The sequence below is a fragment of the Perca fluviatilis genome, chromosome 22, assembly GCF_010015445.1.
Source record: "Perca fluviatilis chromosome 22, GENO_Pfluv_1.0, whole genome shotgun sequence".
Lineage (NCBI taxonomy): Eukaryota > Metazoa > Chordata > Actinopteri > Perciformes > Percidae > Perca > Perca fluviatilis.
In genome coordinates, this window is record NC_053133.1 from 22031914 (window position 1) to 22057154 (window position 25241).

General features: G+C 40.4%; 1 protein-coding gene across 5 annotated transcripts in view; it reads left to right on the forward strand.

Moving 5' to 3' along the window:
- sh3kbp1 (SH3-domain kinase binding protein 1) overlaps nucleotides 1–25241 on the forward strand; it is a 42487-nt gene that overhangs the window by 15536 nt on the left and 1710 nt on the right. The window contains exons 1-17 of one of the 5 annotated variants that reach the window (XM_039789909.1): nucleotides 3528–3637; nucleotides 3845–3959; nucleotides 5306–5412; nucleotides 5930–6068; nucleotides 6239–6318; nucleotides 10765–10854; nucleotides 17794–17863; nucleotides 18544–18638; nucleotides 18905–19000; nucleotides 19132–19183; nucleotides 19291–19362; nucleotides 21588–21723; nucleotides 21912–21973; nucleotides 22139–22245; nucleotides 23286–23417; nucleotides 24054–24256; nucleotides 24601–24664. In XM_039789909.1, the coding sequence (XP_039645843.1) occupies nucleotides 3887–3959; nucleotides 5306–5412; nucleotides 5930–6068; nucleotides 6239–6318; nucleotides 10765–10854; nucleotides 17794–17863; nucleotides 18544–18638; nucleotides 18905–19000; nucleotides 19132–19183; nucleotides 19291–19362; nucleotides 21588–21723; nucleotides 21912–21973; nucleotides 22139–22245; nucleotides 23286–23417; nucleotides 24054–24256; nucleotides 24601–24664 (1578 nt within the window). In that variant the 5' untranslated portion in view covers nucleotides 3528–3637; nucleotides 3845–3886. Of the gene's footprint in view, nucleotides 1–3527; nucleotides 3638–3844; nucleotides 3960–5305; nucleotides 5413–5929; nucleotides 6069–6238; nucleotides 6319–10764; nucleotides 10855–17793; nucleotides 17864–18543; nucleotides 18639–18904; nucleotides 19001–19131; nucleotides 19184–19290; nucleotides 19363–21587; nucleotides 21724–21911; nucleotides 21974–22138; nucleotides 22246–23285; nucleotides 23418–24053; nucleotides 24257–24600; nucleotides 24665–25241 lie in introns of those variants that run through there. The other 4 variants (XM_039789907.1, XM_039789906.1, XM_039789908.1 and 1 more) reach the window with 4 other exon arrangements.

Genomic DNA, 25241 nt, shown 5'->3' on the forward strand with positions numbered 1-25241 from the left:
AATGCTCATTTTACTACAAGGTAATGTCTACGAATGTCTTGCCTTGTCCGACTAAAACCCAATGATATTCAGTCACACATAAACAGGCGTTAAATATGTTAAAAAGAAATCAGAGAGAAGCAGCAAATCTGCACACTTGAGAGGATGGAACTGGGAATTATTTGCCATTTTTGGTAATCAATTATCAAAATGGCTGCAGATTAATTTTCTGTTTCCAATCTATTGTTTCTGCTCTAACTCAACCAAAATGGCTCACTGTATGTTAATGGGCCCTATCTTGCACTCAGCGCAATTGCCTTTGTACACCGACGCATGTATCATTCCTATTTTGCACCCGACGCACAGCGGACTTTTCCCTCCACAGACGCACGTCGGTAAATTCGGGAATGTATTTGCGCTCCTGGGGGCGGTTCAGCGAAAAGAGGCGTGTTCCGGCGCAAACGTTACTTGGTGCTATTCTGCAGTTTCAGAAAACAATTCCGCCACTGACCAGGAAAAACCTAGTCTAAAGTCAGTGGCGCGTTATTCAGATGCTATTTTAGGGGCGCATGCTTGGCCATAATGTAGCGTGTGCAAAACGCGCATACACTTCTCTCATCTAAATGGATGCAGCAGTTCCCATTTTTGCAAACCATACATAATTACAAAGGAAAATATTACTGAAAATGCGCTTCAGGTGTTTGGATAGGTCAGGAGGCATTTTACAGTACAATCATCAAAAAGTCGCAGCATTCTTTGTGGCTTGTTATGATTTACACAACATTTCCATGAATCATGGATGTGTTGATGACATAAATGAGGAAATATTAGAGGACTTAAGGAGACGTGATGTTGAACTACGGCGGGATCTGGTCCAGGAGTAATGCGCGATGTGCTCCTGATGTAGCGGGTGGACGGAGATGGAGTGGGGGGAGGAGGAAGGGGCACAACAGGAGCAGGTGGTGCGTTTGGAGGTACGCTCCATGGCTGCAGCAATCCTCTCCAGACTTGAGGAGATGCGCCCGAAAGGCCGCAGCAACATCGCCACCCAGCTAAGACGGGCATTTATTACTTTGCCGCATCTCGCATCATCACTCCCGCTGGCGTGCGCCAGGCAAATCCGCCGTCATAATAGCAATCTGCCATGGAACAAGCGCGCCTGCTCTTAAAAGGAATGTGAGATGACGCTCTGATTGGTTTATTGCACATTACGCCCAAACCACACCTAGCTACTTCAGACCAACCCATGTTAGATTTGCATCGGGCGCAAGAGTCATTTATCCCGCCGGTATAATCGCAACAGCGCCCGAGATCCGCCCACAAAGCTACTTGCGTTTTGCGTTTCATACTTGCGTTTCAGATCGTTAAAATAGGGCCCAAAATGTCTTTATATATAAAAATGTTCAACCTTGTGTGAAAGCTTTCTTTCTGTGTCAGATTAGACAGTGAATAGAGTCGCGCAACAACAACGAGGTTTATGAAAAGAGGAGAAATCAAATGTTGCGTCATTGTTACTCTGCGTTTCTTTTCTTTTTTTTTTTACAAGCGAAGCTCTCTCTGTTTCAAAGTTACAGCTTCTTTTGTGTTGCTCACACAGTGGATGTCCGCTGCTACACTGCATTGTTTTGCATTATCTGTAACTTTGAGAAAGGGCCAGAGGTCTGGTGAGTTAACTACATGCTTACTGTCAGGCTTTTACACATTTCACAGACAAACACAACCAACACTGCAGTGTATATTATGCAGGTGTTTCCTGTTCAGATATGATGAATCACGTTGTCTTCCTCTCCTCTTTTCAGCTGGGTTTCCTTTAACTCTCGGGTACCTCCGTATCCCCACCGGAGGAATTGCAGTAGAGCATGAATGCTATCCAAGTAGTAACAAAGGCCTCCAAGAACAGTACGGTTAGCTTTGTCCTTGATTTGTTTTGCAAAACCATGCAGTCATTATGTCTCATTATATCTCCGGTTCCATACTTAAAAATATATTAATTTTTTTTTTTTTTTAAAGCAGCATTATTACAACAAATGGATTTCAGAATTGATGTTCCATTTCTTTTCATTAGGCAGAAAGCCGAACAGCTAGTAAACACCGCCTCTGCTACTCCACTCATAAAACAAGGGAAACTGAAGGCTAGCAAATGGCCGCTGTGGGTTTTTGCGTAGGTTGGCCTTTTTTTTTGTTTTTGACTGTGCATGTGAGTTTCTGAATGAATATGTTTGTCTCTATATCTGTTTTTGCAGTACACAAAGGCATGCAGAGTTAAGGCTAGAGTCCATCTGCATTCTGTCTGCAGAATCAATGTATTCTTTCCTGGTTCTACATTAACACTGCATTAACCTACTTAACAAATGCACCAAATGTCACGGAAAGACAACGGTGTGACTGACCTGACCTCAGTGGACAGAAATCTGCCCGTTTTACCACCTCTCTCTATTTTTTTTTTATTTTTTTTTTTAACTTTACCGTTTTGCTTCAGCCTCACAGCTCTCATTGTTTCAGTGAAAATGCTCAAATAAACTGACCATACACTAAACACCATTATTGTTTTTCTCGCCAAGAATAAGATGAGAAGATCAATACCATTCTCATATCTGTACACTAAATGTGAAGCTACAGCCAGGAGGTGGTTAGCTTAGCTTAGCATAAAGACTGGATGCAGCGAGAAACCGTTAGCCTGGCTTTGTTCAAAGTAATACAAAAAAAAGACCTATTCCTTTAAATATAAATAGAGGTATATATGTTTATAGAGAGGCGAAAGGCAAGAAATGTTATGTTGGTGAATCACTTTCCTCTGTGGTAATGTGTTCACATGTTGTGGTTTAAAGGGCAATTTATATCCTTTAACATTTCAATCCCTCACTTCCTGTTGGAACTTCCTTGGTGCATACACACACACACACACACACACACACACACACACACACACACACACACACACACACACACACACACACACACACACACACACACACACCACGTGTCGGAATTGAATTGGCCCTGTCCCACCATACAGAGAATGTGGATCTCTTCCCTGTTGAATGCCACATTTGTTTGCATTTTTAAACACAAAAATCATTGTTGCTTTGGCGTCTTGTCCAGTCCCCAACCCTTGTAGCTCCGAAAATGTCTCTTAGCCTCTGCTGTTGTCTAGGAAACGTCTTTGCTTGTTGATATTTTGGGATCTTAGAGGCTCATCGAGGCTTTCACGCCACACCAGGTCATACACAAGCAGAGTGTGTGTGTGAGGGGTTAGGTTGTGTGAGTCAGTATATCAGTATGCTTCACTGAGCTGCGTTCGCCACAGGGCCAGGGCTTATGAAACAGTGTCATGATGAATGTGGTGCGGAGATGTGAACCGCCATGTCTAGTTCGCGTGTGTGTGGTTGTGTGTGTGTGTGTGTGTGTGTGTGTGTGAGAACGTCTCCCTGTTGTAACTCCATCTGCTCGCTTGTTGATTCTTCTGTCACTCAGTATTTGTTTGTCCGTCTCACTCCAGTTCTCTTGATCAGTTTCGCATGCTGTCTCATGATGCTTCATGCAAGTGAAAGTCATGTGGACGGAGAGGGAAAGGTTGCAGCAGTAAAGGAGAAGGTGGTACTCCGTTTGTGTGTCCGTGTTTGTCCCAGCTGTACCAGCTCTGGCTGGTGGTCTGCAGGTAAACAGTGAAGGGTCACCTGGGTTGCTGCAGCACAGTGCAGAGCAGAGCTGGGTGGCTCATAAACAGAGATTCAGTTTGACAGACCTTATTTTTATTTATTGTATACAAAAGGAAGCTAATTTTTTTTTCATCTCTCCCATCATCCTTCCTCACCTCCTCTTCTTCCTCCTCCTCTTATCATCTCCTGTTTCTCTCTCTGTGTAGGAGATAAAGAAAGAGGCAAAGAGGGATGGAGGGCAGGCAAGCATGATCAGACCTGACCTTTCCAATGGAAGGGCCAGCCCTGTGTCCGACCCCAGCACGCGATCGGGCAAGAAAGGTGCTACACACACACACACACACACACACACACACACACACACACACACACACACACACACACACACACACACACACACACACACACACACACACACACACACACACACACACACACACACACATTCATACATGTTATTCATTTGGCAGGTCTGAGTCTCAAACATAGATCCTATTAGTGTGAAGAAGGATTTGGGTCAAGCATTCATCGTACACACACTCATTATACACACATGCAGTGGTGGAATCTAACTTAGTACATCTACTCAAGTACTTAATCATCAATTGAAGGTACTTCTGCTATTTGTTATGTCACTTTATGCTTCTACTCCAATACATCTCAGAGGGAAATATTGTATATTTGAATCCACAATCATTTGACATCTTTTGTTACTTTACAAATTAAGATTTTTGAACACAGAAAAATGTGAACATGCACAAATAGCTGAAACGATTAGTTAATTGACTGAAAATAAATTGGTAATTATTTTGATAATTGTTATTTTTCATGTAAAATGCCATATTTTTCCTGCTTCCCTTTTCTCAAATGTGAGGATTTACTGCTTTTTTTCAGTTTTTTTAAAATATCTTCATTCTACGGTATGTGTAACTGAATATCTTTGGGTTTTAGTCAGATAAAATAAGACATTTAAAGACGTTGGAACCTGGGAAACTTTTTATAGACATTTTATAGACTAGCCCACTAGTTAATTAAATAAGACTTTTAATAGTGTAACTGTCACAGTTTCTGCATTGAGTACTTTAACTTGTAATACTTTAAGAACATTTTCCTGATTATACTTAAATACTTTTATTCAAGGATCATTTTCAATGCCAGACTTTTACTTGTAATGAGGCATTTTAGCAATGATATATTAGTATTTTTAAGTAAAGGATCTTAATGCTTCCTCCACCACTGCCTATATGCCGCATAGACACCCTTCCATTTAACATGAGGAGGAGTGACACCTTGTGGACAGAAGAGGAGTCGCAGGGCTACAGCTTAATGCCCCAGCTGGTGTAGAATGTGTCAAGTTTAATGAGCAGGCTAATGAGTGTAAGACAAACAACTGCAAGGCCAGTGGGGAGTGTTTGGGGTCGGAGATTGTTAGTAAGACTGTTTGCTAATGGAAAGGTCAAAGGTTGGTGTGTCAGTCTTCAGCCATGAGGGCTTTTATTAAGTCTGTAAACACCTGCTCACTCATGGATCAAGTCCATGTCATGGATCAAGTCATGGATTATGGATAAGTGCGGGAGCCAATTATGTCACATGTAAAGCTAAAACATGTTTGTTTGTGCGTGTGTGTGTGTGTGTGTGTGTGTGTGTGTGTGCGTGCGCACGCGCAGTAGAGCAAATCCGTAAGCGGAGGTGTAAAGCGGCGTTCAGCTACGTGCCTCAGCATGAAGACGAGCTAGAGTTGAAAATAGGAGATGTCATTGAGATCATAGCAGAGGTAAGACTAATGACACTTCACTGGACTCATAATGGAGCATTTCATCATAATCATAATAACCATTAGAAAGGCCAGTTGGCAGAAATCGGCCTACCTAAAACACACAAGCTGATGTCTATTTAACACACATTTATCACTTGTTTTATAATAAGATATGTTGATGTTGGTGAATTGAGCACAAATATATGATAAAAGATGACAAAGATCTGTTTGTTGTAATTTAGAAACAGAGTTTGTCCTCCCGGAAACACTGACAGGTTTATATATTTGTCATCATTCTTTAATAACCCTTATTTAAGCTAAGAGATGAAATAATTAATCAATTCATCTATTAGTTGATTAACAGAAAATGAACCTTAAACCTGAACATAAACGCAACTCTTCGGAAAATCAGTGTACATGTAGGTATATAGGTGGTGTAAATCTGGTAGTGTATAGGTGTAAATCTTTGTCTGGTTTCTCTGTGTGTAACTGTGTGTAACTTGTGTGTGTAACTTGTGTGTGTGTGTTCATTCAGGTAGAGGAGGGCTGGTGGGAGGGATTTCTAAATGGGAAGAGTGGAATGTTTCCCTCCAATTTCACCAAAGTTATCCAGACGGAGTCGGAAACGTCCTCCTTAAACACCTCGCAGGAGGAGCTGCGCAGCTCCCGCACCAGTGAGTTTCATCCAATCAGATGGGGGGAAGGCATAAAAAAAACCCCAAAAAACATAAACAACTGGCTCTGTTTGCTATATGAATTGAAAATTGAAAATGATTCTACTTAATGTACTGTACCTTAGCAGGAATGCTGAAGCTAATATGCATTTTCTATTCTGTGTGTGTAGGTAAGGACAGCCCAGGCAGTGAAAGTGATGGAGGCGACAGTCGGTCAGAAACGGGGTCAGGAGAAATTCAGCCCAAGAAGGTAATCAATGACATCATTGATGGTACTATGATGGAGCACCTATGGCTGGTATAATGACGATAGAGCACTTAAATCTCTTAAATTATTGGAGGTGTCGTGGCCGGTTAGCTCAGTTAATAGAGCGGGCGCACATATGCAGAGGTTTATTCCTCAACGCAGAAGGTCCAGGGTTCGAGTCTGACATGTGATGGTTTTCCTGCATGTCTTCCCCCCCCCTCTCTCTTCCCTTTCATATCTCAGCTTTCCTATCAAATAAAGGCAGAAATGCCCCCCCCCAAAAAAGGGAAAAAAAATATTGTTGGGTCTTTGTAAATTACAGAGTGTGGTCTAGACCTACTCTATCTGTAAAGTGTCTTGAGATAACTCTTATAATTTGATACTATAAATAAAATTGAATTGAAATCTTTTGACTTTAGACTTTGCTTTGCACTGCATTTTGTGTCAACACTGAAACGACAAATTCTTACTGGTCTTAGGACCATCATTAGACAAGAATTATCCTGCCCAAGATCTGAAACTCGTTTAGGTCTACACATTTTTTTTTTCTTCTTCCCTGTAGCATACACTGTGAGCAACAAGGTCCAATTTAGTTGGAAGCACAAAACTGAAAAACAAAACTACTTTCTGGTGGGAGACAAACTACCAATAATTTTTCACCAAGGACATATGTGCTTACAGCTATAATTGCCAAAATTTCAGAATTCATTTAAAATCCTGAACTTCATATCAAACACTTGTAGGCTTGAATGGTGGAAAACAGCAGATGTCGTCAGTTTGGATTCATAGCAGTTACAACAGCGTCTTAGTTTTACAGTGATAATAGAAATATTGAAATGTCCATAGATAACTCATCCCACTCCTGCAGCTGTGCAGCATATTGCACTCTCCACTATCCGTCCGTATGCTCAGTACTTTTCCAAATACAAAGTATATCAATACACACCTTCTGCATGTCTTTTTTACATTTGTAAGTACAGTTAATATAGTTGCGTGTAACAAAGGGAAACCGCTGAATAAGTATTAAGAAAATACTGAGTAAACAGCGTGTGTTGGTATAGAGTGGGTTGAGCAAACCACTGTATGGCTGCCCACGTCTCAGATTTGTTCAATGGTGGCTATTTCTGCTATTTCAGAGCTTAGTAGGCAGATTTTAGAATGTAGATGTCATCTTCCTATATTAGCTAGCAAATTAGCTGCATCAACAACTTTAAAGGTGCTCTAAGCGATGTTGGGTGACGTCACTTCTTGTTGACGTTCGAAGTATTGTCAAACAAGCTCCCCTCCCCCTCCCTTCTGTGCACTAACCCCCCACCCCAAAATCCTTCTTGTCGGTTGTTGGCTGGAACACTGTTTGTTATGTTATGTGGTGCAGAGGCCCGTTCCAGAAAGCAGGTTTAGTGAAAACTCTGAGTTGGTTAATCCTGAAATGAGGGAAACTCTGGGTTTTCCATTTCAGAAAGAGAGGTAACTTAAGAGTCAGTTACTATGGTAACTGATCCTTTGAACCTAACCTGATCGGGAGCAGGGTTTCTTCAAGAAACCTTGAGTTTCTCTCAGTCTCCTGAGAGAAACTGAGAAAAAAACCTTGAGTTTCTCTCAGTCTCCTCCCTCTGAGAGGGAGGAGAAACTCATTTCCTCATTCATTCATTCATTCATTCATTCATTCATTCATTCATTTATTCATTCATTCAGTCTGTATCAGGCGCATTTTAATGCAGTTTGTTATCTGCATGAATAAAAAAAAGTATTGGTTTACGTTAGGCAGACTATAAAACATGTCATTTGTCGACGATCCCGTTGATGAAAAAGCTGTATTAATTCACAGAGAGTTGGACGTCGGGAGATGATTGAGTCCCGGCTAAAGATGTATTTTCATTTCCACATAACCAATTTGAGAGGTATTTTTTATCACAGTCCATTAGATATGTAGATACCTTATCCGTCCTCATATCACTAACATCAACCATCGTGGACAGGCTTTAACATCCAAGCCGATTCTTTGTGTCGCATTACGTTTGTTGCAAACAGCAGTTTTCTTTATAACAGCAGCGGATCATACTGTAATAGTAAAGCCACTGTATGCAGAGCCGTCAGAAAAGTGTGACTCGCTCTGAAATGTTTTTTAAACATTTTTGTAGTGTTCCCTGGACACAAACCAGTGAGAGCCATTAAAAAGAAATAAATGATTATACATTATAGTTCTGTAATGATCATGGTGCTGCAGCCTCAGAATGGGATTAGTAGGCTATAGCTTACTTTTTAGCCCACAGGATTGCACCTAAATGAAATTATAGGTGTAATACAATTCCAGTCTTCACCAGTAATATTATAAGTTAACTGTGATTAAATATGAAATTAATACACTGTTAATGCGTACGTATTGACTCGAGCAGCAATTTTTCTGACACACCAATTCTCTCTCTGTTGCAGCAGCAGCCGCTGTCTTGCTTTTTTTTTTAACGAAATGCATGTTCAAACTCGCTGTTTGTGCGCATTTGAGTATTTCAGCCGACCCGTTTGTTTGTGGTTGTTGCCATGGTGAATCGTAGAATCATGGCTCCATTCATACTGCCTTTTTATAGCGGTTGTGCACGCGCGTAACCCTGAGTGAACCTACTCCGAGTTGATTGAACCAACTCAAATCAGCTGTTCTGGAACCGAAAACTCAGAGTTTCCCATCTCAGGGTAAATCAACTCAGAGATCAGTTTGTTAAACCTCCTTCCTGGAACGGGCCCCAGATTAGTGCAGTTTGTTTTTGTTGCCGTTTGTGGAGCCTGGGCTGTCTACAGAGACTGCGTTTTTTAGAGTGTGTTCAGGGGACAGGCAGCTAGCGGATAGTGAGGAGATGTTTGCTGTTATGTGAAAAAAAAATGTTGTAGGCTAAAAAGCGCGTTACATCGCTTAGAGCACCTTGAACAACTCTTAAACGGATATATTTATTTTGATCAGTGTTTTTTGCGTCCGCTACCTGCTAAGTCTCACGGTTCTGATTGGTTAGGGCAAAACTAGGGCTGCACAATTAATCGAATTTTAATCACGATCACGATTTTGGCTTCCCACGATCAAATTTGCGTGATCGAGCGATATTTAAAATGCGTCATTCCCTTCATAGAACAGTTTTTGCAAAGCCAATCTAGCGCTCCATAAACCACCGTCTGATCACATGTCTCCATGAGCCAATCAGAGCTGTTCCCTGCCTGCACCGCGCAGCTTAGTTTCTAGATGTAGACAGTCACAGAGGACAGAGTAACGTGAGGAAAATTCCACAACAGGTAGCAGTCGGTCATCATAAGCCGGTCACAATGTTTACCAGTTTACCAGTAAACGCAACGTTTTGTCCCGTCTGTGTTGTTTTTCAGACAACAGCAGTGACCAGTGCTAGTTTGTTTCTTTTAGCTCATAGCTTTAGCAGCAGACTGTTGGACGTCCCGCTGTTGGAATCCTACAGTGAAATACAGACACACTACACTGTTTAGCAGTCAGCTACTGTGGCTAACGGTAGGCTAACGTTACCTGCAGTGTAACGTGTTATTAGTGTTTACTAGCGTGACATTCAGCGATGTTTATGTTGCCTCTAACGTGGGTTTCGGAGCATCAGGCGCGTACGCACGAACATATAAGTGGCAGTGTAATGAGCCACAGAAATCAGCGTAGCTATTTCGTCTGGTAGATACCAGGCACCACATGCGCCGTTAACGTGAACAGAAAATTGCGTTGCCTGTATCTTTCACGGCAAACATGCATGTCTGGAAAGCGGTCGCACAACAGCTGAAATGGCATACTCCTTCACAGTATCCTTCAATAAAGGAGGAATGTAGCACAATATGGATGTATTAGTAGGAATGTAGCACAATATGGATGTAAAAGCAGTTATAATTATATAATTATGTGACAATAAAATTTGTTTTGGCTAAAATCAACAAATCGTGATAATTAATCGTGATCTCAATATTGATCAAAATAATCGTGATTATCATTTTGGCCATAATCTTGCAGCCCTAGGCAAAACAAATCAAAATCGACAAGAATCCAACAAGAAACGGGATGACATAATGTCACTGTTTGGGTGAAACAAAATGGCAATTCAGTCTTAAGTATTAGACTCAAAATATGGCTAAATTCACTGCTTGTGTTGGTCGACAGTGCAGCTAACTGCTATCAGAGCTGGGGACAAATGTGTGTTCAGACATATTTTGGGAACAATAAAAGCATACAGATAGACAGGGGAGAAGTGGATTATGCTGCAGTAGTGGTGACTCAACTTCCATTTAAATCCACTGAAACTGCTGACTACAGCTGCTTCCACCCAAGAAGCCCTGTGCAAACTTCCAGGCCCCGTAGGGGTCAATGTTTGAAAGTCAAACCACAGATTCTTGGTGAAGTATTTCTTGATATATGGCGTTAAATGTTGGTGTTTCACCATGTGTCACCTCACCTCCTTTCAGGTCCGAGGGTTTGGCTTTGGTGACATCTTCAAAGACCAGCCCTTCAGGCTCAGACCCCGCTCTATTGATGTGGACTCAGAGGTGGACAAGGTGACACACACACACACACACACACACACACACACACACACACACACACACACACACACACACACACACACACACACACACATTTTTTTATACTGTGATCATTGTATTGTATGAAGTAAGTAAAGGAAGTCCCAGCCTTGGCTCCTCCTCTTCCTCTGTTTCAGTTTCACAGCACAGGATGTGGTTTTATGTTGACACACACACACACACACACACACACACACACACACACACACACACACACACACACACACACACACACACATATCCTGGGATTTGACAAGCAAAGCGGAAGTGAGCACTCCACAGGGCAGAAAGAGAGAAGAGAAAAAGAGAGAGAGAGAGAGAGAGAGAGAGAGGGGAGGGGAGGTTGTACAGTTTTTACTGAGGTTTACATATTCACACACACTAGCTCCTGCTGCTCCTGCTGCTGCCGGCGCTGATGTAGCAAAGCTCCGTGTGTGTGTGTGTGTGTGTGTTTAACTGGAACCAGAGAAGAGAACGGTAAGGTCAAGTTTTCTCTCTTTCTGTTCTTCTCTTGTTTTCTTCATTTAGTTGATTTTTTAAATGTTCATCCTTAGTCTCTGTTTCTTCTCTTATCTTCAGCTTTGCGGTCTACTTAATGTGCATGTTTCACGTGAAATTAATCAGCATTTCAAGTGGTGTGGTTTAGCCTCAGTGCTGTTTAATTACTCGGCAGGTTTGGTATAGTCGGTGGAGGAAACTAACAGTTATAGCATGCAGAAAAACAGGTTTCTGTAAGGTTATATAGATTACAAAATAAAGGAACAAATGAAAAAGCCTCGGTTTCTAAGAGGAGTTATATGTCTGATGGCTGTAATACCATTTCAAAGTCTCACCCTGCCAAAAACACAGTTTTGGGGGTGACCACTAAATACTTTTTCATATATTTGTCATGAAAAAGTATTTAGAGGTTTTTTGGGGGCTTTATTTTGTAATCTAAATAAGAAACCTTTATAAACACCTGCTTTCTGCGTGATGTATCAGCTAACCTCACCAACTGCACCGAACCTGAAACTCTCATGTCACCTCCTGAGCAGCTAAACGGCACTGAGGCTAATGGATGAAGAAATTGAGAGACATAGGATAGATAAACTAAATAAATTAATCAAAAACTTGTACGTGAAAAGGCTTTTAAAAGCCCACATTGGTCGCCCTGTAGCTCCTGCAGACATAACGTGTGTGTGTGTGTTTGTGTCAAGGATGTTTGTCAGCCGGTCCTGCTGAGCGGGAGGTTGTTATGTTGCTTTATGGTGAGAGTCTCTCTGCTCTAATGAGGCTCTGGAGGAGGTGATAGGAGTGCGCCTCTATCTGGGACGTGATGGGGGGGGGGGTCTGAGTCATTGCGAAGCCATGTCAACTTTATAATTAAACTACAGTATTGTTGCACGTAGTGATGTTGTTTGCAAGAGTACATTTTATTTTATTCTACTAGCTGATGATGAGAATTTGGATTATTTATTTGTGTGCCAGTATTCAACTTCTTCAGCAAACGGGGAAGTCTTTCAGTGTTTTCCCCCAGATTATTATTTTTTTTTTTGCGGTGAGTCAAAGACACTCATTCACAGCCTTGTGATCAGCTGAGTCTTCAATGTCAAACAAAAGTCCACAGTGTAAAGTTTGGGAGGGGCAGTCGATCCCTAAGGCAGGGTCATCCTTCAGGCTTATTCTGTGGTCGGACAAAATAAAGAATTTCCATATATTTCCAATAAAATGTCCAAGTTTTTTTCATGTTTCACGGCTGTTGACAGGAAGTAACTTGAATCATACCAGTAGATCCAGTATGTCATTTATCAGCCTCGGTAGCGGCATCTGTTCTGTTTTCCCCAACAAGTCTTTGTCTTTGTATTCATTGATGTTGTGAGATGTTTATATTTCATCTTCTTCTCTCAGCCCTTCAGGAGAGATATCATCACTTTCCTCATCAAGTCACCCTCTGGTTTGAGTTATTGGGCAATTCAAAATATGTATATATAGGAAACTGTTGTGGATTTATTTAACCAAAAGAAAAATTCAATTTCTGACAGTAGGCAGAGAAATGGAGGGCTGCACTTAACCCTTGCGTGGTGTTCATATTTTTGTTACACAGCCAATGTTCCCGGGTCTTATCTTATATTATTAGGCTTTTAAATAAATACAGCCATAACAATTTATGTAAAAATACTTAACAGATGTTTACTTTAGCTCAATTACCAATGATATATACATCATTTATGGTTCATGTTTGCCATTTACCCCTGTGAGATCACATTTATGATCATATGATCATTTTCTTTTTTTGTGAGAAAACAAGGAAATTCAATTATAAAAAAGGTAAAATAATAGCTTTTTTGATCATTATTGGTGCTTATTTCTTAGAACTTAATCGGAACAGGTGAAAGTGCTTGATATTTTGTAACTATGTGTGGGAATAGCAGGTGTAGAAAGACAACATTCCCACACACAGACACCTACACTCAGACACGCACACATACAGACGCACAGACACACACAGAGACGCACAGAGACAGAGCTATGCTCTGCTGCGCCACGCTAGATCCTGTAACGCCCTGCAGTGCCCTGCTATGACATGAACTACTACGACTATCATTTGTAATCACTGTTCCATTATCTTTATTGTGACTATTATTTCCACTGTTCATCACCCCCCCAACCGGCATCGTCAGACACCGCCTACCAAGAGCCTGGGTCTGTCAGAGGTTTCTTCCTAAAAGGGAGTTTTTCCTCGCCACTGTCGCAACAACCACTGCTAATGCTTGCTCTTCGGGGAATTACTGGAATTGTTGGGGCATTGTAAACTATAGAGTGTGGTCTAGACCTACTCTATCTACTCTAAGTGTCTTGAGATAACTCAATCACTTGTTATGATTTGATGCTATAAATAAAATTGAATTGAATTGAATAGACACACACACAGACAGACACACACACACACACACACACACACACACACACACACACACACACACACACAGCAGGCCCAGTTAGGAGGAGGACACAGTTAAGTTTCATAGCACCTACAATTATCACACAATTATTACACTCGGGTCCAGTAGACCCGAATACCTCATATGTAATAGTTATGTGTGTGTGTGTGTGTGTGTGTGGGTGTACCGTGTGCAGTCATTGAAAATAAGTTATTTGTTATGTTCTTCACAGAAAATGAGCAAAGGCCAAGGAGTTTGTAATTTGAGTTAGAAGAAATAATAAATAGCATAATTTTTCTTTTAGCAAACATTGAAAACGGGTCCCATAGACCCAAACATCTTGGGGTTAATTCATCTTGGGGTTAATTGTCAAGTCAGTCAGTCAGAAAAAAGCAACTGTTTGGTGTTGTTAATTTAATATTAATAGAGAACAAGGTGATGGTACAAGAAGCAGTGTCATACTGTATACTGTCTATACTTTGCAGAATGTAAGACAATATAGTGTTATGCTATTTAATGCCATGCTGGAAACAAGAAAGGGGCAGAAACGTTAAAGCTGCTCTAATAAATTAAGTTTTTAATATCAATGGATGAATTGACTGTTTAAAATGTGAATGGGGTTGCTCAGAGTGACAAATCCAAATAATTATCACCCCTCTCTTCAGCTCTAAAGACTATTTTAGTGTTTTTTTTTAAGCTCATTGTTTTGGTTTCAAGGCCTTTAACTTTGCTGTTAATGGTCCAATGTGTGGGAATTTCTCCCATCTAGCGTTGAGCTCATATATCGCAATCAACTCTCTCGCGCCACGCAGTTCAAAGTACCGTATTAAAGCTACGGTAGCCTTCACTCTTTTTTTCTGATGACGCAAGTCTCTTGCGCTTTTTCAATATCCTTTTTCTTTTTCTGGGAGAAGAAGAAGACTCCTGTTCCTGAAATTTGGATTTTGAATACGTGTGGTCCTCCATGTTTCCTTCTTCAAACTTGCCGGGGGCCGGGAAGCTACGATACCCATTAGCAGCATTAGCAGCACCTGTGAGTTTATCGTGTGACAGCGAAAACGCGAAAGGCGGAGCAGTTTATCCTCTATGTCCCTTACCGGCTAACGTATTTCAAGATGGCGCATGAATATGGAGCGTCTACCCCAGTTCATGCAAATGCAAATGTAACATTTCAAGCCAATAGGAATACTTGGAATTGATGGTGGTAGTAAATATTCATGAAAAAGGACAAGTTTCTGAACGGGCAACACAGATTTTGATAATGAACAACTAAACACGTTACACACTGGACCTTTTAAGGTTCATTCTCATCCACCTTGTTTCGTTAATGCGTGCAATTGTACTCCACCTGCTCAGCACTAAACGGCAGCCAGACAAAGTGTAACTGTTTGCTAACATATCCACCGTAACAACTGTTGATTTTGTGTTTACAGGTTTGTTTTGTTGCCCCCATGTTAGCATATTTTGTTTAATTTGGGTCTTAAAAGGTCACCTCCACAGGCTCGATACTTTATAGCATATGTCATATAAAAAACTTTCACTTACAAAGTCATAAGTAACACATTAATGTGACGTTCAAATGGACTCACTTGAACACACCAGGCCATACATCACACCTTATCTCGAGATCGATAATGTTTGTTAACACACTCCTTGTGAAACCTACAGTTGAGTAACTTTAGACAACTGACAGTGCATGGCTTTGAATTTCCTGCCTCTGGTTACACTTTGGTTTACAATGACGGATGTCAGTACATGCAGCTGTAGGTTTGTGTCAAGTTTCTGCACTAAATAAAAAAATGGTTCCCTTTCCTTTTTGAAACTAAAAGTAGGCGAAAGTTTTAAATGCCAAACCGTCTGAGTCCTTCCAAAAATAGTAGTGCCGCTACTGGCATCAGGGTAATCTTATTGGTCAATCCCTGTTGCCTACAAGAGAACCAAAGAAACGTGATGATTGGACATGGGAACTTCTCTGTGATCTTGTAATGATGTGTCAATGCTTGTGGTACCACATGGGTCTCATTAGAGAGGGAGGGGGAGAAAGGGAAGGGTGTAGAGAGAGGAGAGAAGCTGGCAGGGGGAGGTGGTGTGTTTTTTTTGTTTTTTTTTCTCTCGGCCCGAGCAGAACAGAGCTATGTGTGTGTTTGGGACAGACTGGGTCTTGTGTGTGTGTGTGTGTGTGTGGGTGTGGGTCTGTGTGTCTGTGTGTCTGTGTGTGTATTTTCCTGTGGAAGAGCCACCCTGGTTCCACAAACACTGTCGAGGGATCCACTCCAGCCAGAAAACAACGGCTCCTTTAACAACCTACACACACACACACACACACACACACACACACACACACACACACACACACACACACACACACACACACACTTCATCGTGAAGTCAGCTCGGTGGTTTTTGTACTAAATCCGATCCCATCTTCTCTAATTAGCTGGTTAGATTGGAGCTGTGGGATAGTGCTGTTCACTTGAGAAAAGTGATTATTTCAGTGCCATTGTTTATTTTTGTCTCTCAGTGTATCATTTTTATTTATTTTTTACACTTTCATTTGAAGGAAAGCATCCACACACCCAAGTCTGTGCAAAAATCTGATTTAATTGAGCAAGCTTTAAGACCTTCAGACAGAGACCTTCTTTAAGGCAAAAACAGGTCTTTTTTATTTGTGAAATGGATTCATTTTGACATGATTCTGTTTTGCTAGTTCTGTTGTTTGAATTGGCAATATGTGATTTTAAGTCATGCTAGCAGCACTACTGTAGGAATGGAAGTTGGTGTGTTGGTTTACCACTTTGGTTGAGAGTTCCAACTACCAGCTCAACAACTATTGGATGGATTGCCATCACATTTTGAACAGAGATTTATCATCCCCGGAGGATCAATCCCACTTATGTGGGTGATCCCCTGACTTTTCCCCTCCTTGTGCTACCATGAGGTTGACATTTTTGGTTTTAAGTGAGATGTCTCAACAGTTTTTGGATTGCCATACATTTGGTTCAGACATTCATGTTCCCCCTCAGGATGATTTGCAATGTCTTTGGTGCTCCTTCAACTTTTCATCTACCAACACAATTGGGTCAAAAGAGATAAGTTGATGTATTTCAGATATGACCAACTTACCCTTGACCTTTTTTTTTATATTTTAGGAATCATGTATATTTTGGATATCTATTTATTGATATTTTATATTTTCACTCCTTCCTACTTTGCATGCAACTTCTGCACAACAATTTCCTTCCAGATGAATAAAGTCATCTCTTATACTAAGTCCAATAGTTTGGTTTACCACCAAAGTACCTCCAGCTGTACTTTAGTTAAGTGCTTATTAGCAAATATTAGCATGCTAATACGCTAAACTAAGATGGTGAATGTGATAAACAATATACCTGCTAAACATCAGCATGTTAGCACTGTCATTGTTAGCTCAACAAGCCACACAGAGATTAAATAATTCCTCTTCATCTGTATTTTTGTCATGTTAAATTACTAAGATTGTTAAAATAATTTAGCCCTGTGACTCAAATGTAATGGTAGTGCGTGAGAGTCACAAATCAGGGCTTACAAATAAAAGTGGCAATTTTGTTTGTTCTAATTACTGGCCAAACATAAGCAATAATGTTAGGTTGAATCATTTCCACAATGGAAATTTCAATAGCTGGACATTTTGAATTTATCTAATGTATGAAACAGCAGTTTTTAAAACATGCAATTATTATTCAGGGAGGAATCCATTACATGCGATGCAGAGATGTCAGTTTCTTCGTTCCAATACAAGTAAACTCTGCTGCCACTATCAAGCCAACCACAGCTGAATCAAACTAGGTCACGATAGTCTCTAGAGGCGTCGGTGAAACGCAACCTGAGAAGCACAGGAAGTCCCAAACCGAGACAGAGTGGTTTCACCAAAAAAACTGCTGTAGATGTACAGTAAGTGCATTTGAGGATGTGTGTAAAACGTAAGGTTTTCTTCCCTCTGTCCTCCACTCAGCTAAACGAGGCGAAAGCAGCAAGCATTGCCTCGGAAACCATGAAGACTGAACCTGACGGCAAAGCCAGAGGTGAGAAGTTAACAGCTTTACTGTTTTAAAGAGAATTTTAAAAGAGTAAAGATAAGCAGTCTGATGAAGAAACTTGTAAACATTCGACCATTTTCCAAAGCATACCAAAGTTATTAGATCACTTCCTACCTTTCTTGCAAACGTTTTCCTTTCCTTTCCTTTGTCACAGTATTGTAATGTAGTCGTGCCAAGCCAACACTTTGAAAAGGCTTCCTTGGGCGCCCGGGTAGCTCAGTTGGTAGAGCAGGCGCCCGTATATAGAGGTTTACTCCTCGACGCAACGGGCCCGGGTTTAACTCTGACCTGCGGCCCTTTGCTGCATGTCATTCCCCCATCTCTCTCCCCTTTCATGTCTTCAGCTGTCATCTAAAAAAAAAAAAAAAAACGCTTCCTTGATGATGTGTTGAGGTGCTTGTGGAAAGCTCAAACATCCAAGTTTTGGGAGTTGGATGCGAGAAGTATTGCATTTAACAAGTTATGGTCAAAATAATTTATATGATCTGCTTTTTCTAAATAATCTGGTATTTTTCAGTGAAAATGGGTTGCAAAACATCCCTCTCAAAGCAAATCCATGTTGTGCATGTCGTACCTTCGATCGTTGGTGAAAACCTCCTTTACTGTCTTGTTTCTCAGCTGATGAGTTTTATTTTTCTTGACTTTATCGTGAATTTGATTGGCAGGGCGGGAGCAATGTAAAGTCCTCTTTCCATATGAAGCACAAAATGAAGATGAGCTGTCACTCAAAGAGGGCGAAATCATCAACATTATCACCAAGGTGTGTGTGTGTGTGTGTGTGTGTGTGTGTGTGTGTGTGTGTGTGTGTGTGTGTGTGTGTGTGTGTGTGTGTGTGTGTGTGTGTGTGTGTAATTCTTCGTACTGTATATGTGGGTGTGTCTGCTTTGATTTCTGCACCATTTGGTCAGTTTGATTTGTTTGTGCAGGTATGAAACATTTGCCTGCCTGATCCAGGTGCACATTAAGTACACGCAGCAAGCATTTGAAGTGTAGTTCAGACCAAACACGTTGCTGTCTTTTTCCCAGGAGTGTGCAGATGCAGGCTGGTGGAAAGGGGAGATCGGGGGAAGGCAAGGTGTCTTCCCAGATAACTTTGTCAAGCTGCTAGAAGTGGAGAAAGAGGTAACTTTGGCACACATGCATACATGACAGGTTACCGTGATATTAGAAGCCTAGAAAGTCTCGAAGACGTGATGCGTTCTCAAAGTGTTTTTGTAATGTTTCTGTATGTGTCTGTGTGTGTGTGTTTCCAGAGACCGAGGAAACCGCCTCCTCCCAGTGCACCAGGTGCTAAACACAGCACAGGTACAGTAACATCTTATTTCCTTTCCTCTCATTTTTTGTCTCTCATTTTCTACGTTCTGAGAGACAAAGAGAGAGAAACAGAAACCTGTAAAAACTCTGACTCGTAGAGAGAAAGTCGGAGGTCAAGAAGGTTCCACCTGAGCGGCCTGAACATCTGCCACAGAGAGACCAGGATCGAGGTACAGTCTAGACCACTTTGGCCCTGCTCAGCCCACCTTCAGCCTGCAACTTTCTACTCATCTGTTCAGCTTGCAATGGACGGATCACTAACTAACATGCTTATTATTACTAATACAGCTGGGTAGCTTTACAGAATAAAAAGGGCAATTTTTTCCCCTTGTGAAGGAAGCCAAACATGCAGCAGGCTTCTATTGAAACAGAAGCAGTAGGAAAATCCCTTGTTGCATGTTTGTCCTCCGTTGTAAAGCGGAGGAACAAAGCTTTGATTGAAAAAAATGCCGTCAACTCCATTCCTTTGTGCAACAGGAGGCTTTGGGCACTGTGGTTTTGATCTTGACGAATGCTGGCGCCAACTTGTGCGAAACCCAAGCTTCCAGAGTTGTATCATTATATCGTATTAATACAATACAAATAGAATAAACAGGACACATGCTACACGCACAATATTTGACCCCAGTTAGTCAGCAGTTGCTTGCTTTTCAGAGATTTGGTAGGCTGTGGTGGCAGAAGCACTCCATAATCAGCTAAATATACTTTTGACTTATACATATATGATCATCAGGTTCAGGTTACTTTATTGGTAACCGTAGATAAACTAGGTTTACAGTCTTAAGAGGCAGGACATCCTTAAAACTTTGTAGACCACCACATAACATGCAACACACAAAACATTAAAACGTATAGAACAGACAGTAGAACATGGATAAAAAAACAGTACATGACCACATTGACTTGTGCAGTTATATGCAGAAATTCTACAGCTAATACCGTACATGACCAAGGTGCTTGTGCGTTGTGTGCAAGTAATTCTACAGTTTGTTTAACAGAGTGATTGCTGCTGGGACAAAACTGTTTTTAAATCTTGCAGTTCTACAACCAGGGACTAGTAGCCTCCGTCCAGAGGCCAGATACTGAAATTCCCTATTCAAAGGGTGTAGACTATCTTCTAAGATGGCCATAGCTATCCGCTGTAGTTGTTTAGCATACAGGGAAGTGGGGTGCAGCTGGGACTCACCAGTCAGCTTATTTGACCATCTTACAATTTGATTTAGGCGATTATTGTGCACATATATGACATTTGATTGTTAATATTGATGCATTAGTGCATATGTAGCATGTAACTATTGTAGCTGGTCGAGGTAGAGCTAGTTTAACTATTTTATATAAAGTTAGTCTGTTTAATCCAATGGTTCTCCAACTAAGGGTCAGGGCCACAAGATAAATCGGAGGAGTCGTGAGATAATTAATCGGAGAGGAAAGAAGCTGTTCGCATCCACAAATTTGTTTTGGTTCTTTTGGGGAACCTTTTCTCCATTTGCTTTTTGTGAAATATTAATAATTTGGCCTCACACAGTTATTTAGATGGGGAAATCCCTCTCTGATTGAACAACTCCCCACACAACATCTGAAACTAGTAGACGCTATTTTATTAGTTTATCTTTTATGTTTTAATACACTAGTGACTAGTTACTACAGCTGTCAGATAAACATACTGGAGCAAAAAAGTACACTATTTCCCTCTGAAATGTGGTGGAGTTCAAATAAAAGTAGTGAGTACAAATACTGTACTTAAAAATATAATCCTAACTCCAAGAAGTATATTTCACTTTATTTTCTTTTAAACAAGTGTAAAATCCCCCATTGGGGTGGAATTATTGCCCATGTTTTAGTAGAGATGAAGCAGTGTTATACATTTTCTTGCAATGTGACTTCATGGGGATGTTCTTAAATTCAATTGTAAAAAGAAAAGAAAAAAAGGGCACAATCTCCTAAATGTTTAGCAGTTTTTTCATCAAATAAATCATTTCTCAATAAGATTAAATCTCATGCGAACTCATAAACTAAAAACAAGCTACATAACAATCCTACTGCCACCACTTCGACCTGATCCTTCTGATCCTGTTCTGGTCTTTGTTGCCCTCCAATTTTTTTCTTTGCGCCTTGTATTTTTTTCCCCTTCCCGCTCTTGCAGCATTGGGCGACTCCCAACCTTTCTAATTCTTCTTCTTCTGTTTTTTTTTCTCCAACAACTTTCTTTTGCTTAGTTTTAGTCCTCTTGGGTCAGATTTAGTTCCTTTACCTTCATCACGTATACTCCTACCTTTATTTTACCTTGTCTGTGTGTGAGTGTTTGAGTCACACGTTCACCTCTACAGGTCTGTATTCATGTTGTACACTATGTCTGTTTTGTTGTGTGTTTTTGTATGATTTTGTTTGTGTGTAGGTGAAGAGATGAAGGTTGGAGACATCCCCAAGCCCTCTATCCCATCTATCATTCCTAAGAAACCCCTCCACCCAAAGACAAGCACCTCCTCTTCCTCCCAACCCCCACGGCGTCCTGAGAGACCACCCACTCTAGCGTCAGTACACACACACACACGCACACATGCACACACACACACGCACGCACGCACGCACGCACGCATACACACACACACACACACACACACACACACACACACACACACACGCTCACACACGCGTAAAAAAATCCCATATACTCCTGAGCATATACAGCCTAATGTTGTTGTATGGTTTACATGCTCAGGTGTGAAAGCCCCAAGTCTGAGGGCGGGGCTTCGACACCAGATTCTGCCCCACATGACACTGGTGAGTTTGACTGACAGGAGCATCGCCCAATGAGATCAAGACATGGTACCTCAGTAACTGTCAGAGCGCTCTCTCTCTCTCTCTCTCTCTCTCTCTGTCTCATCCTGTGGAACTTTAGCTGCTGATGATCAGGTATGTTTGCGTTTCTGATATGCATTTGTGCAGATGTGGACCTCGACGCGGTGGTGCCGTCAACAGAGAAGCTGAGTCATCCGACGGCGACACGGCCGAGAGTCAGCGACCGACGGCCTCGCTCACAGATCATCACACCCGTGAGTGTGTTCATAATCACCCATCATGAAGGAAATACTGGATTTTTTTTACTGGATGTACACTATTGTAAAACGTTATTATTATTATTGTGTCACAATCAGTAGTGGAAGAAGTACTCAGATCCTTTACTAAAGTTAAAGTAGTAGTACCACTGTATAGAAATAGTCTATTTCAAGTAAAAGTCCTGCTTTAAAAAGTACAAAAGTATTAGCATCAACATATAAAAGAACTCGTGCAGAATGACCCATTTCAGAATAATGTATATTATATTATTAGATTAGAATAATTGATGCATTAATGTGTTCTTCACTTTAATGTTACAGCTGTGAAGGTGGAGCTAATTTTAATTACTTTATGTCCTCTTGGGGAGTTTGTGAATTTTTTAAGTTTTATCTTTATCCATATCTGCAATGTAACTTAAGTTATTAAAGAAATGTAAAGTACAATATTTTCCTCTGAAATATAGTGGAGTAGAAGTATAAAGTAGCATAAAATTGGAAATACACAATCAAAGTACAGGTACCTCCAAATTGTACTAAAGTATGTAACTAATACATAAATATAAAATTCCCAGAGCCCAGAATGGGGCTTTAAATTTGCTTTTGCTATGAAGGTTGTAGTCTTGAAATTGTATTCTCTGTCTGACTAATGGTCGATAAACATATAGATTTCAATTTATTATAATATGTAAAAGTTTAATTTCAAAGTTTGATTGAAAGTTCTTTAATGTTTTGTATTCAAATCGCTAAAAACAGTATACTATGAAAATGAGTATATAGTACAAACTGTATAGTTTGTAGTATGTAGTATGAAACTGGGACACAGCCACATCTGTACCGTACATAATTATCTGGTGTCCATTATATTATAGTATTTATAGCATATTATGCACCTTGTGTTGTGTTTTTGAGCAATGTGAAGTGGATGGAGCAGTTCTAATGGATTATGACTATTTAAATTACATATTTCTGATATCAGTACTTCAGAAAGCCACATTCTTTGCACTGAATAAATAAGACCATCACTGTCTCTGTTGCAGTCTTCCCTGTCAGGTATCGATCTGGACTCCCCTGCAGTGGAGGACAGGAAGGACAGAGGAAAGGTGGAGCCGGAGTCTGTCTCCTCCAGATCTGCGGAGGGTTCCCTGAGGAAAGGAGCATCCGCAATCCCTGTACGACCACCTTCTTTCACTATTTCTGTCATCCAGCAGAGGGCGCCACAACACATTATTTCATGTTTCTGTGCAGTATTAGAATTATATGTATTTTTTTTGTTCTTTATAAACACTCTACACCATGCTTGCTGACTAATGTGATATTTAACAGTTTGTTGACAGATGACAACATGTTTTTTTATAGTAATGTTAAGTGTATAATTCATCACTTTCATTAATAATTGTTCAATCAGTAAGAAATTACTTATTAGTTATAATATATAAGTTAGTTATATATATAACTTAGTTATAATTTTAGCCTCAAGTTTAGTTTTAAAAAGTGGATGTCTTTCAATTGGCAAAACAATCTCACAAGTTCCATTAGTAACTGTTCTGGAGCTTTCGACCATATCACAGTCTTCCTCATCACATGGAGATTGGCCTGAAATTGTAGATGTGAAATGTTTTCTCAGCACTTCTCAGAACTTTTGTTCTGTAAACTGCTTAAAAACTCTCACCACAAACAAAGTCATATATTTATGCTGTAAAATTTTAAAACTAAAGCACAACTACCAGGTTATGTATTAAATGTATGGGCAAAATATGATTCCTAAATTCTTAATATCACTTATCTGTGTTAACATTTATTCTCAGGTACCTGACAGTAAAGCACCACTGCCCGCCAAGCCCTCTGTCCCAAGCGCCAGTCATCGCCCCACATCCCTGTCTTCCTCCTCAGGTCTGAGCCCCTCCCCTGAGCTTCGGCATTCACCTCTGACCCCCCTGACACTGGAGGAACTCAGGAACCAGCTGAGAGACCTGAGGGCTTCTGTAGAACTGCTCAAGAGCCAGCACAGGTACATCACATGCACAGTATATATCAACCTAGAATCAGTGACAGCTTCTAAATCACTTCTCAAAACGTATCTTTAAAAGACCACATCATTTTATATCTGTATTATCATTATTGTTACCTTTTTTTTATCATATATTATTGTTGGGTATTTTATTTCATTTCATTTATCTGTATGCTTTTATTTGCCTCATTGCAGTCCTGAAATGTTTTAATCCTGGTTCAACCATGTAAAGCACTTTGTAACTTTATGTTTAAAAGCACTGTATAAATATATGATTATTATTATGCGTGTGTGTGCGTCTATCAGAGTCATGATGCGTTTGTGTGTATTTGTGTGTATTTCAGGCAGGAAATGAAGCAGTTGACCAACGCGCTGGATGATGAGAAGAAGATTCGTCTTAGTTTACAGGTGAGACTCAAAGAATTTAGATCTTTGGTTATGGAACAAACAAAGCAGGTTCGTAAATAATTGGCAACAATAGCAATATATATCTTAGTATATATTATTAATGTGTATTTACTGTATATATTGGGTTTTGTTACCTTTTTTTGGAAAAAATGCCCAAGAAGCTTAAACAGCAGTAAAAGTCTGATTTAGCACCCAAGAAATACTTACAAAATAAATAATGCACACACACAAGTTATGAGTGATATCCATTTTATGCACTAGTGATTGATCTAGTATATAGCCAAAAGTATGTGGACAATCATGTGGACACCCAAACGAGGTCTATACAGATATGTTTTTCCCAGTTTGGTGAGGAAGAACTTGACTGGCCAAATATATAAAGAGACCATCCAGTAATTGTCTCAGGTTCAGTTGCCTTGATTGCCATGTGCCCTTGAGCAAAACACCAAGTTGTTCTAGATAAATCCTCCTCCAGATGGCATCAGTATTACTAGATGTCAATAATTCAATTTAATCTATATTATAAAAGCATTATATTATAATCCTTTGATATTGTTTTTTTTGTTTTACTTTAACA